Source organism: Sphaerodactylus townsendi, linkage group LG03, assembly GCF_021028975.2.
Source record: "Sphaerodactylus townsendi isolate TG3544 linkage group LG03, MPM_Stown_v2.3, whole genome shotgun sequence".
Taxonomy (NCBI): Eukaryota; Metazoa; Chordata; class Lepidosauria; order Squamata; family Sphaerodactylidae; genus Sphaerodactylus; species Sphaerodactylus townsendi.
In genome coordinates this window covers 7,253,310-7,273,526 of record NC_059427.1, presented here as the reverse complement: position 1 = coordinate 7,273,526, position 20,217 = coordinate 7,253,310, and the positions used below count along the sequence as shown (strand labels likewise).

The window sequence follows — 20,217 nt, the reverse complement described above, 5'->3', positions numbered from 1 at the left end:
GTGCATGAATTTATCTGAGCACCCTAGCATGTGTAGGTGGGCCAGGTGATGTTGGTAAGCTCTGCAATGCACCGCCACTGATACGAATGACATGATGCCAGGGTGAGAGAGTCCAGGACCCCTTGTGCTCTTGTAACCTCTATCTGTGGGTTCTGTGGGGCAGACCTTGGAAGGAGTTGCAAAGAACTAAATTTAAAACAAAATGGTTTACTTCCTTAACAAATAACACTTTTAACATTACAATTTACAGTCCTTTTAGGTTGCATTTCAAGTCCTTATATTTATAGTCTACTGATAATGCCAAGTCAAATTCTTCTTTGCTAGTGGTTGGCTTATGAAGACTTGATGAACCGAATCCAAGATGACGAAGGTCCCCAAAAGAACTCCCATCAACTACATACATAGCAAGCCCTGAAACAATAAATTCTAACATTTACAATACAGCAAAAATAAACAACTCCCTTCCCACTAGTTCCCAACAACTTTGCAGTTACCTTAAACAAGGTGTTAAGAGCTTATAAAGAATTAAGGTCCCAGCCTGGTAGCTTTGCTTCCTCCAACTTCACCAATTTTTGCAGCCTTTTGCTGCTTTGAGTCTCCACCCCTTTCTGGGTCAACCCATTCTGAACATAGGGGTTACACTGTCAGCTGCTGGCAAGGCTCCAAATTTCCTGCAGGGTGAATCCGGCCTGATGCTGGCCCTGGGCACTAATGCTCAACACCCCTCCTAGAAGCAAATCAATGTGTTTGCTACACCATTTTCTGTGCCTGGAAGATACTTTGCCACAAAAGAAATGTTATTCACCAGACAATGTGTTATTAACCTCCTTACTATGTATATAACCCACCCAGAACGAGAGGATTGGTTACTGATGGTTCTGGCTGTGGTCTAACTAATGCCAGAACAAAACCTCATGGTCCCTGGACAACTGGGACCAAAACGGATGGCAGAAGCAGCCTACTCCGCCGGCTGGCACTAAGCGCATCATCATCCGCCTTCGAAATAGACCCCAATGCCCAGGCTCCGTGGTGCGTCAGCGTTGACTTGTAAATCCGGTTCCGTGGACAAGCGGGACTGTAGAGAGCAATACCGTTTTCTTAAACAAATTGCACCTGGTTGTCCTGTGACCACTGGCAAAGGAAATAAGACAGTTTGGATGCGTAATCCATGCTGACTCGGTAGTGAAGTCCTTATAGATTGCTCCCATGAACAGCAGGTGCAACCAGAACTGCACCTTGAGGGAACCTACCTGTTGGTCTCACTAACCCAGTATACCTCCCCCAAACCAGCGCCGTCTACTATCTTCCAGCCCTGAATTCTGACAAGCTGGTGCTTCTCCCAATCTAGCAAATGGAATTAAGCAGTACCGCTCAATAAAGGGGAACCCAAGGGACATCCTGTTTCCCTTAAGCAGTCCCACAACTCTGTCTCAATAAAACAAAACAAAAGAAAACACGCTCAAATGCTCTTTGCGTTCTCCCAGATACAAAGGGCTGGGGAGAAAGAGCTTGGGCAGCAAACAGTACTTGCAGAATATAAGCCATAGCTTTGCAGAACTAAGATGCAGAGAAACTGGCTACCCTGAGCAGTTTTGAAACTTGCACTATCACACTGCCAGCTTAGTCATGTTTGTACAGGGAGAATCATGGTAGTCAGATAAGTTTCAACCCTGTTGTGTTAATGTGAACATATAGCTTTACGTTTCAGCATTCTCCCTCGAAATGTAAACATGTCCATCAATGTCCACCATTTTACTCAGTCAATGCTAGCACCATATTCTGAAGGATCGTTTGTCTGGCTGGCAGCAACTGTTGGACCAGCCCACGTTATTTCTAGCTTGGCGCAAAATAGGCCAAGTAGGGCAGGCTGACACGGCTTGAGAATAGAATCTGAATCTCTCAAAACTACACTGTACTTGTAACTGTTACACATTGAAACATGCATAATGAGTGTGCTTACCACTGTCCATTGAAGAAGTATGTGACAAGGTTCAACAAATATTTTGCCTGTTTAATTCAGGAAATTCTCAGCTACCAAAAGTAGTAAGGTTTCATGATCACATGAGGTATGCTTTGTTAGTAAACTTGGAAACATCGGTAGCGATTACTCGCTAGGACTTTGAGAATCATCCACAATCCAAAATAGAAACAACAAACATATCACTGTTGTTACATCTCTTCGGCAAAATGAATGAAAAGATCCTGCTATGTAGGTTCTTTCAGATTAGCAATCCTGTCACTCTGAATGAATCCTCCCATTGCTGATTTGAATAAATTAATCAGTGCAAGAAAACGAAAGCCTGTCATATCAGATACTACAGTATTATGCTTGTAATGGCATTGGCTCACAGCCAAATCTAATATGATATGTAACAGGGGTACATATTACCTGAAGAGGAGGAATAATGCTTTTGGGAAGAGAGATACCCAGTTTAGGAACGCTAGCTGGAACAAAATGAACAAACATTGAACACCTCTGTCACCTTGACAACTCTCTTGTTGAGTTGGAACATTCAACTCAGTCCTTTGCAAAGTAGGAGCTTCTGTCCTCTTTGAAGATGATAACCCATAGCCCTGCTATCAATTGAGACCTGAATGGCCTGCTGCAAACAACCCATAGACTTGATAAATTGACCCAGGGAGTACTTGTAGTGGGGCATGGAACTGGTCATTGGGATTTTGAGCATGCTCCGAATGTACAGAGAGAAAATAAAGTATTTGCACTGAATAGCCTTTGGCTATTTCCCAGGAAAGGAAAGACCTTTATTCTTTTCTAAGATCTACAGAAACAGCTCTTCTTTCTTGATGGTAATCTGTCACTATTAGAATTGTGTTTGAAATCTGATAGTCTCTAGCAGTTTGGAAGGCCAGGAACCCTCTTCCTGAGACTCACATTTCTTGAAGTATAGATGAGCAGGACACAGTTTTTGGTATGGCTCTAATCAAAGTAATTGTTTCTGCTGTTCAAAGTTGTTTATAGTTTCGTCCTTATTCTATGGTGTACAGTCTCAGATTCTCTCTTTCAAATTTTGATTGCATAAACCACAATACAGTGGAACCTCGGTTTTCATCAATTTTGGTTTTCATCAATTTTTTCAGTGAAAAATTTGTCTCCGTTTTCATTGATTTGCCTCGGTTTTAATCGATTTGCAGTAAGGTGCAGGGGAGCTGTTGCAGGCTGTGTCTGCAATTTGTTTAATGACAATGTCTTGCCCCATTTCAGGCAAATCTTAAAGAGACGTCAGAAACAGACCTCTTTGAACAGCTTTCTGGTGTGACATTGGTCCACTGGCTCTGAAGCCAGTCTTAGTGTTATTGTTTGTTCCTGTTTTCAGCATTAAACACTATGTTTATTCACAAAAAATGTGTTTTTGGTATGTTTTTTGGAGTGCCTAGAATTGATTAATTGGATTTACATTGATTCCTATGGAAAAGTTTGCTTCGGTTTTCATCGGTTTCGGTTTTCATCGATTCTTTTCGGACGGATTACCAACGAGAACCGAGGTTCCACTGTAGTTTAAATACCACTGCAACTTAGATATGGCTTTCATAACATTGCAGATTAAAGGGGCATAATGACAAAAGGATCCAGATTTTGGGAAAAATAATAGTTGCATCTCTATAATTTAAAGTAAGTTTGATAATGTTAGCACTTAGATGCCAAAAGTAGAAGATAGCTTTAGGCCTCTGGAAAACTCCCTTTTAAAATATGATAGACAAATTATTTCATGAATAATTTAAGTCTTGTATAATGTGTATGTGCAGTCCCAATAGGCAAGATCTGAGTTCAAATAAAATAAAACTTACAGTCCAATCCACAGAAAGGGGGCAGAAAAACTCCCGGAGTACAGCGCTGGAGTTCGCAGCGGCCACCAGACGACTGCTCCAAAGGTGGCCCCGAAAGCCGGGTCATCTCCCCCTTGCCCCCCAACAGGGTATCCCAACCCATGTTTTGTTCAACAGTTAATAGTGTATGGGAAATTCTTCATTTGTGAATCTTTTCTGTAATTTGCCACAGTGAACAGAAGGTAAGAGTGTGGTGGAAGTCAGGGGGGTCAAAGGGAAGGCAGGAAGCAGAGAAACAATTCTTTAAATATTCATTTATTAAAAAAAATACAGTTCAATCAAATGTGGTGCTATGTATTATATAAAGAAATGTCAAATAATTACAAAAATGAAATGAGAGTAGAACTCACTTGTTGTTGGGTATTGGTGAATGCTGGCAAATCATCCAAAATGTTTTGGCGTGTCAACTTTGACATGTGTGTCATAGGTCTGTCATCATTGCAGGCAACCTCCCCAGCTGAACATTGCATAGATAGAACAGCTGGGCAAAATGACAGCTCAGTTCAGCAGCAGACACTTCACAGCAACAGGATCCCATTTAAACAAACATAAAAAGCAGGAAAAAAACACTGTGAAGCTGACAGTTGTGGGATAAGCACTACATGCATAAAGGGCCTGGAACTGGAAGGACAAGGTCAGGGTGTATCCTTGTCAATGGAGGAGGTAGATGACATCAACATCAAGAATCTGTAAGGGAACAGAGGAGCTGATGACCAGAATAATTACTGAGATGAAGCTGATTCAACCCTAACTACATACCTTCCAGAAACATTAATTAAAATGTAAAATAAATAATTCCACTATACCGTTTCTGATTCCAATTGCACAGTACTTACTTTAATCCCAGAGTTGTTATTCCACTCTGGCACTTGCTATTCCAACCCCAGAACACTTTTGCTGCTCTCAGAGGTCATAATTCTGCTCTAAGGTCCCTTCCGCACATGTAGAATAATGCACTTTCAATCCACTTCCAATGCATTTTGCAGCTGGATTTTACTCTGCAGAGTAGCAAAATCCACTTGCAAACAATTGTGAAAGTGGATTGAAAGTGCATTATTTTTGCATGTGTGGAAGGGGCCTAAGAAGACTGTCACATAGAGGAGGACAGGAGTTGTTTCTGTTGGCAGCAGAGGACTGGGATCACAATCATGGGTTTAAATTACAGGTGGAAATGTATTGGCAGGATATTAGGAAAAAAATTACAATAAGAGTTGTTGAACAGTGGAATTGGCTTCCTAAGGTGGTGGTGAGCTCCCCCACACTGGAACTCTACAAGCAGGGAATGGATGAACACTTGTCAGAGATATTTTAGTTTTATCCTGCATTGAGCAGGGGGCCGTACTAGATGGTCCACAGGGTTCCTTCCTACTCTATGATTCTATGATTAATTCTTGAAGCAGCGGGGGGCTGGGAGGAGAATACATGCCCTTCTTGGAGGAAATGGTTGAGGGGTGCAGAAATCTGAGGACTTCCTTCATAAATGGTACATCTTGAATTTTTTGGGTGCTAAATATCAGCTTTTGGGTTATTGTGAGAATATCACAGTCAAACTTCCAAGTTCACCTGTGTGTGGATTACTTGATGCTTAAGGAGTGATGAGCTGGTCTTCAAATAAGATAATGAGATCTCGTATCCAGTGAGAGAGTCTGGGCAAATCATTTGTTTAAGAATTGTACTTTAAATTACTTAGCCCCAAATAACTCCAGGATCTATCAGTTAAGGTTCTATGCAAGACTTAAATTTGATACTGTGAACAAATTAACTGTGAGGTCACACCAGTAAAAATGGCAGAAACTTTCAGAGATTTAGTGATCTTGTAATTTAAAAAAATGTTAGGCAAAAAGTTAGAAAATAAAGTTGAACATCAACCAAATCTCCTAACATTTCTGAACTGTATTAGACGATATAAAGTTTAAACCAAATCAGATTTCAAATTATGGTCTTAAACTTCTTTTAGGCATGTTTATATAATTCTTTATCTATCTGACAAAGAGAGCTTTAACTGTCAAAAGCTTACACCCTAAAATCCTGTTGATCTGTAAGCTGCTACTGGACTCATAGGCTGTTTCCGCACAGGCGGAATACAGCGACCCAGGGACGCTAAAAACAGCGTCCCTGGGGAGGGGTTTGCATGGCCGCCACCGCTGCATCGCAGCAGCGGTGGCCTCACAACTGCCGAGCGGTGCAAAGCCGCTGTTTCCGAACCTTGCTTCCTGGGCGAGGTATTTCGGAAATAGCGGCTTCCAAACGCTGCCGTACGAACGGCAGCAGCTGGAAGGTGCCATTCCCCCCCTTTCCTGAATGCCTTACCATCCCTCCGACCTTCCGGCGCGTTGCCCAGGCCAGGGGACACGCCACCCCACCCTGCGACTCCAGAGCTGTCGCGCAGGGCAGGGGGCATGTCCCCTGGCCTGGGCAATGCGCCAGAAGGTCAGAGGGACAGTAAGACGTTCGGGCGACGGCACAGCCTCCATGCAGGCTGCGCCATCTTTCCCGCCCCTACCGGGACTATTTGTGTGAACAGTCCCGGGGGGGGGGGGGGTGTGCGCGTCGGCGTCCTTTACGCCAATGCACCCCCCGAGCATGGCCGTGCGGAAACGGCCACAGAAACAGAAAACTGTTCAAAGAAATCTTATTTGTTTATCACATCAATACATTTATACAGGAAAAACAACACTCATGTTTTGCTAAGCCTTTCTAACTTCAACATGTGATCATTATCTAAATAAATGTTTAGTATTAACTACTAGTGAAATATCCAAGCAGGTGTGCCTAAAATTACATCTGATACATATTATCTTTCCAAGCAAGATTAGAATGCCAAACATAACTTTTAAATAGAAGGCAATAAATCTAATATTTCAGCAACTGCCTTTATTAACTGTCCAAGAGAAACAGAAACCTTATGCAATCACATTTGATCATCTGACTAATCTGATACAAGTTCACAACTACATGAAAAAAATGAAGAATCACTAAGAAAATTTGTGATTCAATCCAAATTCTGCCACACTGTCAGCCTCAGAACACATCCTTGCTGTCTTCCACATGAGAACTACCTGAGGCTTCATACATGACAGAAACAATTTGCACAATCTGAGCATTTATACTATTTCTCCACAGTTTTAATTTTGTATGGTTACAGTACAATTCTGAGCACACACATTCTCTTTCCAAGAGTTTTATGGCTTCAGTTCTGTATCTGTGGTTGTAATTACAGTGTGTAATACGGGCCTTATTACAGTCTGAGAAGCTACATCGTTAGGTGTTCTTACAATCTGAGAAACTACATCGTTTCCCCTCTTGTGGGTTCTTTGATGTTGTTGAAGGTTGGATTTCTGAGTGAATCTCTTTCCACACTCTGAGCATTCAAAAGGTTTCTCCCCTGTGTGGATTCTTTGGTGCTGTTGAAGATTGACGCTCCAACTGAATTTCTTTCCACACTCTGAGCATTCAAAAGGTTTCTCCCCTGTGTGAATTCTTTGATGCCGCTGAAGATTGACACGCCAACTAAATTTCTTTCCACATTCAGAGCATTCAAAAGGTTTCTCCCCTGTGTGGATTCTTTGATGATCTTGAAGATGGCCTCTACAGCTAAAGCACTTTCCACACTCTGAGCATCCAAAAGGTTTCTCCCCTATGTGGGTTCTTAGATGCCTTTGTAGATTGCCATTCTGACTAAATTGCTTTCCGCACACCGAGCACTCGAAAGGTTTCTGCCCTAAGTGGCTTCGTTGATGCAGTTGAAGATTGTCACTCTGACTGAATTTCTTTCCACACATCATTCTAACTGTATTTCTTTCTGCGCTCTGAGCATTCAAAAGATTTTTCCCCTGTGTGGATTCTTTCATGTTCTTGAAAATCACCACTCCAGTTGAAACTCTTCCATACTCTGAAGATACAAGACGTTTCTCTCTTGCGTGGGTTCTCTGATGTCGTTGAAGGTGGCCTCTCCATTTGAAGCTCTTTCCACACTCCGAACACTCAAAAGGTTTTCCCTCTATGTGAGTTCTTAGATGCCTCTGAAGATTGCCACTCTGACTGAATTTCTTTCCACATTCTGAGCATCCAAAAGGTTTTTCCCCTGTGTGAGTTCTTTGATGCAGTTGAAGATTGCCACTTTGACTGAATCTCTTGCCACACTCTGAGCACTTAAAAGGTTTCTCCTCTGTGTGGGTTGTTTGGTGCACAAGAAGCTGTGATCTGCACTTGAAATATTTTCCACAAGGAAAACATATATGTGCCTTCCCATCAGAGAAATGCTTTCCACTTTCTACGCAGATAAATATCTTCTCTTCTGAATGATGCGAACTCTCCATCTGGTGTTGAATAAGGTTTGATTTCTCCGGGAACCTCTTGCCACAGTCTGAGCAGCAATACAGCTGCTCTCCTATATGGATTCTTTGGTGTCTAATGAGTTCTTCTCCACAAAGGAAGCTCTTTCCACACTGGAAGCAATTGTGGAACTTCTTTTCAGGGTGCTTTCGCAAATCAATATCATATTGAGTTTGATCTAAGAAATTCAATGTGTAGTCCAATCCTTTGTATGTTTCCTCCACCATATGAATTACTCCATGGAAATCCCATCCTTGGCATGGAATGGGTTTGTCCCTGATCTGTTCTGCATGGCTTCCCTCCTGCCTCTCTGGTTCATCATGAACCCTGAAGTTACAGCCAGCCTTCTGTTCCTTATCTCTTTCCAGTGAGAACCTCTGGAAGTCCCCAACAGTCTTTTCCATATCTTCTGCTAGAATAAAGAGAGACATCCTATCAGCATTCATGCAAGGAGGTGAGACATGCCACAAATCAGACACTCTTGATCAATGGGGTTCATTTTATTTCCATGTTCAGAGCTTCTCTCCACCCCTCCACTCAATCTGAGCTGCTGGTGACAACCTTTCTCTGGCTAGGTCCTCAAACACTGCTGTTTTGATACTCTGACTATCCCTCCCCTCTCCAAAATGCTCCAATATGTACCTTAAGGGGGAAAATTGCAAAGAATCATTCCTCTACCCTCCACATTTGTCTTGTCATTGAGGTCTTTTGATTATTGAATACTAGAAGTGACTGCACAGGAAGTTTCCTTCTCATTGTCACAAGAGCAATAAGTGGGGAGTGGTGGAGCCAGGACCTCACCAAGTAAACCTCACAATTCAAAATGGACCCACATTCTTTTTAAAGAGGAAGAAGAAGAGTTTGGATTTATACTCCACTTTTTCTCTCCTGTAAGGAGACTCAAGGTGGCCTACAAGCTAATTTTCTTTCCTCTCCCCACAACAGACAACTTGTGAGGTAGGTGGGGCTGAGAGAGTTCTGAAGAACTGTGACTAGATCAAGGTCCCCCAGCAGAAATGTAGGAATGTGGAAACAAATCTGGTTCACCAGATAAGGGTCTGCCACTCAGGTAGAGGAGTGGGGAATCAAACCCTGTTCTCCAGATTAGAATCTACCTGCTCTTAACCACTACACCACGCTGGCTGACTGCCCAGGGAGATTCCTTCTCATTATCACAAGAGCAATAAGTTGGTTTTCAGCTTTGCCAGTTGTTGGGGCAGGAAGGGGAGGAGACCAGGAGGCATTAGCTGAATATTCTAGGAATCAGGAGATGAAGCTTTGTCCTCATCCAGCAGGGTTGATCTCAATTTACCAGCCCCTTTATCCAGGATTTAAGGAAACTGCAGCCCCTCAAGAGCCACAGCAGATCTCAGTCCCAGAAGGAGCTTCAAATCTTCCAGATGTCTGGTCCAGAAAGCCACCCTTTCTCAGTACCCAGTGGGCTTTATAATTCTACCAAACCAAGAGTTGCCAAGAAGCAACATGGAAAGCCTATTCCTTACATGTTCCCCAGATCTAACCATGAAGGATACCCACTGTCAGCCAACTCATCTGGGAAGGAAATTCTCTCCTGAGAAACTCTCTAGCCCTTTTTGAGATTCAAGGCTCTGTCTGTCTCTGCTGGAGGTTCTCTTACATTCCTGGCTTCTTTGGCCGAGAGTGAGAAAAGGTGATAATTCTTATATGGAGAAGGGAAGAAATCAAAGGAAGATTTTTTTGAAGGATAGAAATATGCTCGAAAACAAAGCTTACAATCCTAACCAGTATAAATGAGGTGGATCCATTACAGATGACAGTCAGAGCAGATTCAGAAGGAAGAATGTGCTGTAAAGCTTGGCAACTGAGAAGTTAGGATGTGGTCTTTTCCAGAGTCTTTCTGAGGGCTTCTCAGCCTAATCCTGTCCTCAGGCCAGGACAAGTTCTCTGGCTTGGGTGATGGTCGCAACACTGGCCTCACTTGCCCCTAGGCTAGCCAGGCAGTTTGGATCATGCTACCCAGCCATGCTGGGCATCACTTTTGCTAGTCACCCCATCACCTTGAGGCCCCCTGCAGGGGAGGAAGGCCTTATTTAGGTGTTCATTGGGATAGATACTGCTGGAATGGCCATCAAAGATAATAGCAATGGATCCTTACCAGTGTGGTGAGGCAGTTAAGAGTGTTGGACTTGAATCTGGGAATTAAGTTTGAGTCCCTTCTTTTCCACATGAGTGGATGACTCTAATCTGGTGAACTGAGATTGTTTCCCCACTCCTACATATGAAACCTGCAGGGTGACCTTGAGCTAGTCACAGTTCTCTCTGAACTCTCTCAGTCTTACCTATCTCACAAGGTGTCTGTTGTGGGGAGAAGAGGGGAAGGAGTTTGTAAATTGCTTTGAGACTCCTTAAAGTTGAGAAAAGCAGGGCATAAATCCAAACTTTTCTTCTTTAATGGAGCTGGGTCTTCCCAATGTGGAAGGACTGTCAGTTGTAAGATAATTCAAATTGGTTAATATGATGTTAAACACTACTACTAACTTGATTATGGAAAAGTGATATTTAGTGATATATTTTGCACCCTCCCCCATGGCGGACCTGCTCCCATATAGATTCATTGTTAACTGGAATTTGGTAGATACGGTCATGCATCTGGAAAGTTTCAAAAATGTCCCTGTGTATTCTGGGTATCTAGCGAGGCCTGTGCCCTAAAGAACCTGTGCCATAGAACCTGTATGGCAGAAATTTTTGGCCTATGTTTGAGGACAGCAATGGTATTAAATATTAGCTGGCCTCCCCCCTTCCCTTCCCTTCCCCTTCTTTCCAGTCCTGGCCTCTCCATTCTGGAGCGCTCTTCCTGTTTTTCATCTTTAGCTCACCATTGTCATGTAGGATACCATTTTATTATAGTTAAGACTAGGTCTGTGGTTTTACCTATGTGCTTAAGTAGTGTTTTTATATATTTATGATGTATTATTGTAAACTGCCCTGAGCCTGACTTACTGGGAATGGCTGAGGTGTCAATCTAAATAAATAAAGAAGAAACCCAATGACATACTGCTGGTTGTGATTTTAATTCATGCATAAACCCAATGGCAGAAATCTGTACCTTTGACACATGTGAAAGATCCTTACCCAGAAAGGACACACTCCTATGGTTCTCCAGCATGATCTCCCAGTACAGAGCTCTCTGGTCAGGATCCAGCAGGGCCCACTCTGCCTCAGTGAAAGACACAGCCACCTCCCCAAAGGAAAACGGACACTGAAATTAAAAAGCAAATTCTGTCCTCAGAGATTATGCTAGTCAGGCATTGGGTCCATGACAGAGAGCTTGACGTAGCTGAAGGGTGGGTGTTCAGAGCATCTTCTCACTCAGAAACCTTAACAGCAACTGCAGAAGAAAAGCCCCCCTGAGGAAGGACAGACAGACTCAGGCTGTCCCCTGCTCATTTCCCCTACCTGGGCTGGAGGCGCAGCAGCTGTTTCCATACTGCTGCAAAGACGATGGGTCAACAACGTCTCCCCGCTGCCTGCAAAGGAGAGAAAATTGGAAGGAAGAGTGTTAGGCTAGATTTCCTATTTTATTTGCTTGTTTGACTACTGTTTTGCATTCCTCATTCCCAGGGCTGTGAAACTTTGATGTAAGAGAAATTGGAATAATCTTTGGTAAACTATGGGAGATGCAGGACAGAAGCATCAGGCACACACATTTCAGACTTCTGAGAAAGGTGATTAATGTCCTCTGGAGCTCTAAAAGGTGACCCCTTCCCCCCAGCAGCTTCCATGGGAATATCTGGGGACAAATGCCCTGGGTGGCTGCCGTTCAGTCAAGTTGGGGGGGGGGGGGAATCACCCCATACACCCCTCCTCCTTTTCCCTGGCAGCCCTTCTAGGCTTGGGGACCTCGGCACAGCCTGGCCCGGATCAGCAGTAGGGGCCGAGCGAGAGAGATAGGAAAGAGGTAAGGCTTGCCCACCCGCCGCCAGGCCCTGTTCTCTGCCAGCTGTTCTTGCCGCCCCCTGGAGAGCTGGGTGCTGCACCATGCTGAGCAAGCCCTACCCGCTTCCCCCCCCACAACGCACGCATGCCTTCCCAGCCTCCCCTCACCCCCACGAGAAAAACCAGGCCCTGCCACCCCACACCCTAACCTACAGCTTCCCACCCTCCTCCCACCCAAGCCCCATTTTCTTACCTTCCTCCACCACTACCCTCACTTTGCCTCCCTTCCCCACCGCAATACTAACTCCCCATGCTCATACTCACCTACCAATCCCATAGACACTTTCCACCCTCCCCCACCTCAATCCTAATCTTTCCACCCTCCCCCATCCCTAGTCACACCTTCCAATCCTTCCCAAACCTTACCTTCTAACACTCCCCTGCCCCAAGCCTCACCTTGCCAACCCTCCCTATATTCATACTTCCCTAGCCACACCTTCCACCCCCCCAGAACCCTTCACCTTTCTGACCACTTCCACGTAAAGCCTCCCATTTCACCCTCTCCCAGTCTGCCACCAAAGCCTGCACTATCAGCCCTCCCAGCACCCCAAACTATCCTCCTCCACTCCAGCCCTAACTTTGCCACCCTCCCACACCCCACTCCTTTCCACCCTCCACCTATCCTCACTTTCCTACCTATCTCAAGCCATACTCTTCAACCTGTCCGACCCCCAAGCCACAGATGCACACCCAGCTAAATGTCACACCTTGAGCAAGGGTGAAGTGGGGGCTGCTACAGCCCCACTAAAGCCCATTGCTGAGGAATCCTTCCTCTTTTATCATTTTTTTAGGGCCCATTGCATCTCCACAGCAATGGGTTTTGCTGTTAGTAGACTGTTTGGTCATGGTGGGGGAAAGTGGCCACCCATACTGAGGGGTGGTGCAGAAAACTCAGATTTTGCCCCGGACTCCATTTTCCCCAGCTACGCCGCTGCCCCCCAGATTAAACCAAAGGGTCCCTTAGTCCTGGCACAGGAATTTGTATTGCCCCTGGCTGGGCCCTTCAATATGCCCTCGTGTTGAGACTGGCAGGAGAACAAGAATGGGCAGGAAATGATGTCACACAATAGATTGCTGTTACATCCAGCTGAAAACCCAGATGTGATATTACCATAACAGTTCATGCTCTGGAAAATCTAGGGTAACGCTAATGGGTTTCCAGAATGTCTGCATCCAGGTTTTCAGCCAGGCAAGCCATTATGTTTACCCTACACAACATCAATTAGTTCACAGGTGTGCCAGAACCTGGACTGGCATTCCTAATCCCATATCCTACTTCTGATTGTGGTCCACCAGATGTCAAATTATTGACACCTAGGCTGTCACTGGGTTTATAGAGATATGTTGCCCTGGAACATGGAAGTTCCATTTATTCATGGTGGCTAATATTTGAATTCAGATTTGTTTTCCTTTCCTTTTGTAAAACCATCTAGCATCCTTCTAACAGAATGCTGAGACAGGAATATTTTAATTTATGTGCAAAAGAATGGAATACCTCTTCATGATTTTTTCTAATCCCCCTTTGTGGCAATTTACATTCTATTGCCTTGAGCCCCAGAAGTCCACTCATCGTTCAGTGCAGAAGTATTTATTTTTTCTCTGTTCTTAAGCCTTTTACCCAACAACTTTACAATGTGCTCCCATCCCATCTGGGCATCTCACCCTCATGCGAGAGCGCATCTTGGGCACACTCCCGGGCCTGCATCCTCTGCCAGTCCTCTGAAGGAGCTCCTTCTGCCTCAGATAACTTAACTTCCATCTTTACAAATGGTCCCCATGTCTGAAATAGCTGAAAGAGCAACAGATAAGAGAAAGAATGGGTCAGGCTGAGAAGATAGATCCTGCCACACTCCCAGACTCCTCATCCATTCAGCGACCAGAAGAGCTGCTTTCAACCTCAGGGACAAAAATCAGGGTTGGGTTTTCTTCCCAGCCAAGTGAATTCTCCACAAGTATAAATATCTGGCAGGGAAGTCTTAGGAGAAGCTCATTACCTGACCCAGTGAATGAAACCCTCTCACCTCCTCTGTCTGCCTTTTCTCCTCTTCCTGGTTCAGGAGGAAACCTTCAGCCAGAGCCACTGCCTGGGAACTGGTCTCTGGCCTGCATCCTCTGATCCAGTTCTGCATTTCCTGGGGCAGGATGGTCAGGAACTGCTCCAGGATCACCAGGTCCAGCATCTGCTTCTTGGTGTGCATCTCTGGCTTCAGCCAGTGGTTGCAAAGTCCATGGAGCTGGCTGCAAAGTTCTCGGATTCCATTGGCCTCATGGTAACGGAACTGCCGAAAGCGTTGCCTGTGTACATCAGAGTTCGTAGTGTCTTGATCCAGGACCTCTGGCACAGCTCTTTCCCAGAATTCAACACCACTCCCTGTTGGGATTGGATGGGGGCCTTTCCTTGATCTCTTGCCAATTCCAGGTCCTTCTTTCTCTTCCATCTCCTTCCCCTTCTCTTGGGTTGCCTCTGACTGTGAAAAGATAAATACCCTCATTGATGTGGCTATGAAAAGGAAGAGGAAAAGATGTCAAAAGCAGTGAGAAACAAAGAGGAGAGATCCACATCAGCGACCCTGGTCAGGAGACATCTAAGAGCTACTCCGGTGGATTAAAAGATGCACCATTGTAATAATTTGTGGGTCAGGATTAATGTCATTGTGCTGTGTTATGCATGAAGATTTTTTTTAGATATACTTGTTTTGTTCTTTGGGAGAGTAAAAATCTGTTATGGAAGTTATGAGTTTGGCCTCTGATGACTGGAAATCAGTGTGTCTAAAGGGGTTTATCTCAAGATCCAAGCAGAAGCCCTAGATAAAATGGTTAGGAATGGATTAATTGTTGTAGACATCTCCTAAGTAGGCTGTACCTTTCAGGCAACAGTTCTGTCCAAGCAGCCAGCGGAGGGGAATGGGGTAGAGGGGCATCTGGCCTTTCCAGGTTAGGGCAAAAAGGCTGCTGGAGCAGGCGGAAGCAGTGAATCCCCAGGAAAATGACAGATGGGAGGAGAAGTGCTACCCAAAATGTATGGTATGTGGGGCAGCCAATTGGTATGAATAATTTCTCCCATGTGATCATGCTGGAGACGCCTTTCTGGGCCTTCCTACAACCACCACGGCTGAGAATTTACTTTAATTTACAAAATCCAGACCCCACCTTTCCTCCCCCAGAAGGGCCACCAATTTGGCTAACAAATCAAAGCATACATTTGTTTATTTACATCATTTATTGTCTGCCTTTCTCACTGGAAGTCAAAGGCAGATTACAGAGTGGGTCAATAGAATCAACAGGATGGGACACTGAATAGGATTTGGGTTGTAGAAGCAACCAGAAATCTGAAAAAACAGAACAGAAAAAAAGGATAAATGTTATGACACGTTAAATGATGCAAAATTACACAATGGGAGTTAACCCACAGTATGCTTTACAAAGTAGTACATACTAAAATCCCCAATTGTTTTGTAGAGTGCTACCCTATTCTTGTGTAGAAATACCCTCTTTGCAAAAAGCCAGAAGAGTGGAAGCCTTCCTGATTCCCTCAGGCAGGTCATTTCACAATCTGGGGGACACAGCAGAGAAGTCCTGTGTACAAGGAGTTTGCTATTTGCTTGTTTGCCTCCTGTCTGTCTGTGTCCCGCCCTATCCCTGCAGGGCTCAGGGCAAGTCACAATATAAAATTAGCTACACTATCACTAAAATCATTACCACAAAAACAAATCCAATATTAAACAATAAAACAGTGCAATAAATACATTAAAACAATATTCAGTGTAAATGATCAGTGTTGGTTGTCAGTTTTGCCTATTTGCAGATTGGCATCTGCTGAAGTCAGATACACAAAGCTGTTGTGGTCTTAAACTGAGCCCAGTAACTAATGGGCACCCAGTGGAATGACTGTAGTTGGAATATCATACATGTACCACAGTGGTGGGATTCAGCAGGTTCGCACCACTTTGGCAGAACCGGTTTAAATGGTGCTTGTAAACAAAACAACCAGTTATTAAATTATTTGAATCCCACCACTGATGTACCATCTAGCTGCTAATAATAGTCAAACTGTGGCATTTTGCACCAACTGGAGTTTCCGAATTGATTTTGAGGAAAGGCCAAGGTACACTGCAATACAGTAGTCTAGTCTCAGTATTACGGTACCATGGAAGCAGAGGTGTAGCTGGGCCAAACTGCGCCCAGGGTAGATTCTATGTCTTCCACCCCCCCATGCCCCCCTCCCCGTGCCCCTGCACTTGCCTTAGTTCTAGCTGAAAAAGTTCAGGCCTGTTCAGTTCAGGCTGAAAAAAGACTTGGTGGGAACTACACTACCAAGGAGACCTTGGGGCTCGGAAGGTCTCCTGGGTAGTGTAGTTCCCACCAGGGCCCTTTGCAGCCTGAACTTTTTCAGGCGGAGGGTGCTGTGGGGGGGAGGGCTGATTTTCAGCTCCCCCAGGGATGCTCCCAGTGCACCACGCCCCCCACGCCCCCTTGTAGCTCTGCTACTACATGGAAGGATCCATGTGACTGGATCAGGCGTATCAAGATAAAGGGTTATTTTCAAAGTTAGGCTGAATTAGAAGAAAGCATATTTTATTCCCACATTGCCTTGCTTCTCTAGCAATAATGTTGGGTCCTGTACAGCCCTGAAGCTATTAACTACGTCCACAAGGGTCAGCTGAATCCCAACAAAAGAAGAGAGCATACTACCCATCAAGATTTCTGCCTTCCCAGCTGGCATTTCTTCTGTCTTTTGAAGGCTTACTTTCAGTTTGTTCACCCTTAGCCATTTAGCCACTGCAGCCAGACAGCAATTTAGAACCCCTGCTGCATCACCCAGAAATTTGGGTAAGGATATATATAGCTGTGTATCGCCTGCATATTGATGACGCGCATCTACTAAACTAGGAATGGTATGGGCTGAGGGCTTTACATTAAGATCGAAGAGTATGGGGGATAGGATTACACCCTGTGGGACTCCACAAGATAGAAGAAAAAGAAGAAAAGGATTTTACACCCTGTTTTTTTTTCTACCTTAAGGTGACTCAAAGCAGCTTAGCACTGCATATCCTCCCCCTCCCAACAACAGACACTTTGTGAGGTATGTGGGGCTGAGAGAGTTCTGGCCCAAGGTCACCCAGCAGGGTTCATGTGGAGGAGTGGGAAATTGAACCTGGTTCTCCAGGATAGATTCTGCCCCTCCTAACCACTATACCCAGCTGGTACAGATCCCACACTCATGGATAACTGGTACCTAATGGCACTTCTTTGGATCCAGTCCATGAGGAATGATTTGAGCTTTCCCTCACTGGCAATCTTCAAAAAGCAGCTGGTTGAGCGCTTGTCAGTGATACTCTAGGCTGATCCTACATTGACCAGGGGAATAAACAGCCCCTTTCAACTATGATTCTATGAACCCATGCAATGTACTGCGTATAAAGGTTGCCAATTAAGAAAGCTGACAGGAAGAAAGTTGTGCTGCTAATGATAGATGACTGGAATAAAAAAGTAGGAGACACAGCAGTATCCTTTGAAATGTTCCTTTGAAACGTGGTGTTTTAGGAGAGTTTTACCAATACCATGGACTGCCAAAAAGCCAAATCAGTGGGTTCTAGACCAAATCGAACCTGAACTCTCCCTAGAAGCCAAAATGACTGAACTGAGGCTACCGTCACATTATGAGAAGTCAGGAGTCATTGGAAAAGACAATAACGCCAGGGAAAGTTGAAGGCAGTCAGAAAAGAGGAAGACCCAACATGAAATAGTTGGACTCTTTCAAGGAAGCTACAGCCCTCAGTCTGCAAGGCCTGAGCAAGGCAGTTCGCAAAAAAAGACATTTTGGAGGATATTGATCCATAGGATCACCATAAGTCAGAGGCGACTTGACGGCACTTAACACACAAACAGTGACTTTGCTCCCTCTAAAGAGAACCCAAATCTATGCCAGGCCAGAGGATAACGGGCAACGGAGAACAGCATTGGAGTAACTTAGTTGATGGCACTTAACACACACACTGCACAATTCCTGATGCCTACTTCTGGCTGCAGGCACCTGAGCAAGATGGGATGGTGCACAGTGTGCCACTGTAATTCTTTGGTCAGACCTCACCTGGAGCATTGTGCTCGGTTCTGGAGGCCACACTTCAAAAAGCATGTGGACACAACGGAGTGGGTGCAGAGGAGAGCAACGAGGATGATCAGGGACCTGGAGACCAAGTCCTGTGAGGAAAGGACTTGGGCATGCCTACTCTGGAGAAGAGGAGGTTGAGGGGGAACATTACTGCTCTCTTAAAGTATTTGATGGGCTGTCACTTAGAGGAGGAGGAGAGCAGGGAGCTGTTCTTGTTGGCAGCAGAAGATAGGACTTGCAATAATGGGTATAAATTACGGACAGACTGGATATTAGGAAAAAATATTTGGGAAAATATTTTACAGTGAAAGTTGTACAACTTTGGTATCAGCTGCCTAGACAGGTGGTTAGCTCCCCCCTTTACTGGCAGTCTTTCAGCAATGTCTGGGATGCTCTAGGGCGGCTGTTCCTGCATTGAGCAAAGGGTTAGACCAGATGACCTTTGGATGTATGGCCCCTTGCAACTCTAGGATTCCGTGAAAGGCAGTGTAACCTCAGCTTGTGGGTTCTGTGGGGCAGTACTTGGAAGGAGTTGCAAAGAACCAAATTTAAACAAAACAGTTTACTTTACTTAACAAATAACACTTTTAAAACATTTAACCTTTACACTTTGCAGTCCTGTTAAGTTTGCATTTTCAAGTCCTTATTTACAGTCTACTGATATTGCCAAGTCCAATTCTTCTTTGCTGGTGGTTGGTTTTGAAGACTTCTGAGGCTTGGTGAATGGGCTTCAAGATGATGAAGGTTCCCAGAAAACTCTCACCATTTACATACACAAAAACCCTGAAACAATAAATTCTAACATTTACAATATAGCAAAAAAATAAACTCCCTTCCCACTAGTTCCCCACAACATTGCAGTTACCTTAAACAAGGTGTTAAGGGCTTAATAAAATCAATCAAGGTCCCAGCCTGGTAGTCTCGCTTCCTCCAACCTCATGAGTTCTGCAGCATTCTGCTTCATTTCAGACTCCACCCCTTTCTGGGTCATCCCATTCTGACACAGGGGTTACAGCAGCAGACGAATCCAGTGGGAGCAACCAGGAGGTCTGGCCTTTGTCTACATTCGGACCAGCCTCCCTCCCACGGCCTGGCCTGAACCCAGACTGAAAGGGGTCCAGAGCAGGTGAGTCGTCCAAGAAGACCTGGAGGTGCTCTGCTGTCACTTACCGGGGAAGGGCAGATGACAGACGGGGTGATAACCGGCTCCACCATTTTTCAGCAGGGATGGGGTTTTTTTTAAAGTGGAAGACAGATTTCATTTTAACACGAGTTAAAACCAACGCCCCCTCCAGAACAATATCTCCCCCAAGGCTTACTTGTGAGTAAATCTTCCCAGGATCTGGCTGCAAGTTTTCCCCGGCGGCTGCCCGTTAAAGCCCTTCCCGTTCTCTCTCATAGGGCCAAACCCTGCCCCCTCCCGCACAGGAAAAGAGCCTTTCCTCTATTCGCCTCCCCGTTCGTGGTTCGGCCTCTCTAGCAAACAGCTCTGCTGTTTAACCCTCTCGGTGCTGCAGACTAATGAAAAGAGTTTCCTGCCAGTCCTTCGCATGAGAAGCTGCGGCCAGAGCCGGGCAGATTGGACTTCAGTCAGGCTGCCCCGTGCAACTCTGCGCAGAGTGAGCTCACTGGCTATCCCCCACTGGTCACCCATCACAGAAAAGGGTCCTGTTGAGCGATTGAGTAGTTGGGGGGGCGGCGGTATGAAAATTAAGGCTAACTGAAGCAAGCTGTCATACTTTGGTCACATCATGAGCAGACAAGACTCACTGGAAAAGACAATAATGCAAGAAAAAGTTGGAGTCCGCAGGAAAAGAGGAAGACCTAACATGAGATGGATTGATTCTACAGTTTGCAAGACCTGTAGTAGTGGCAAATGTAAAATTGCAAAATTTGCAAGACTTGAGGTAGGCTGTTAACGATAGGACATTTGGAGGACATTGGTTCAT

At 44.9% G+C, this 20,217-nt stretch overlaps 2 protein-coding genes and 1 long non-coding RNA gene across 12 annotated transcripts in view; 1 reads left to right on the top strand and 2 right to left on the bottom strand.

The window, feature by feature from the left end:
* Window positions 1-20,217, bottom strand: part of LOC125428526 (zinc finger protein 420-like) — an 815,993-nt gene that overhangs the window by 212,149 nt on the left and 583,627 nt on the right. The window lies entirely within an intron of this gene.
* On the bottom strand, window positions 6,412-14,648 carry LOC125428597 (zinc finger protein 157-like). 2 transcript variants are annotated; one of them, XM_048488998.1, is made up of 5 exons: window positions 14,178-14,648; window positions 13,819-13,945; window positions 11,617-11,687; window positions 11,293-11,419; window positions 6,412-8,590 (listed from the first exon to the last, which is right to left on the bottom strand). In XM_048488998.1, exons 1-5 carry the CDS (start codon window positions 14,646-14,648, stop codon window positions 7,029-7,031), a joined length of 2,358 nt encoding a protein of 785 aa, XP_048344955.1. In that variant the 3' UTR covers window positions 6,412-7,028. The 2 variants fall into 2 exon arrangements, with proteins under 2 accessions (XP_048344955.1, XP_048344954.1); XM_048488997.1 differs by having other exon boundaries at window positions 6,413-8,593.
* On the top strand, window positions 11,788-14,890 carry LOC125428946. The gene is made up of 2 exons (XR_007243916.1): window positions 11,788-11,885; window positions 14,214-14,890. It is a non-coding gene; the product is annotated as an uncharacterized LOC125428946 (long non-coding RNA).

Bases quoted from the DNA above. Each gene is read 5' to 3' on its own strand.
- LOC125428597 (XM_048488997.1), bottom strand. From the start codon at position 14,648: ATGAGGGTATTTATCTTTTCACAGTCAGAGGCAACCCAAGAGAAGGGG. The intron at 13,946-14,177 runs GTGAGAGGGTTT...TTGCTCTTTCAG, and splicing joins AGAAAAGGCAGACAGAGGAG to CTATTTCAGACATGGGGACC. The intron at 8,594-11,292 runs GTAAGGATCTTT...TCTTTATTCTAG, and splicing joins TAGGAGTGTGTCCTTTCTGG to CAGAAGATATGGAAAAGACT.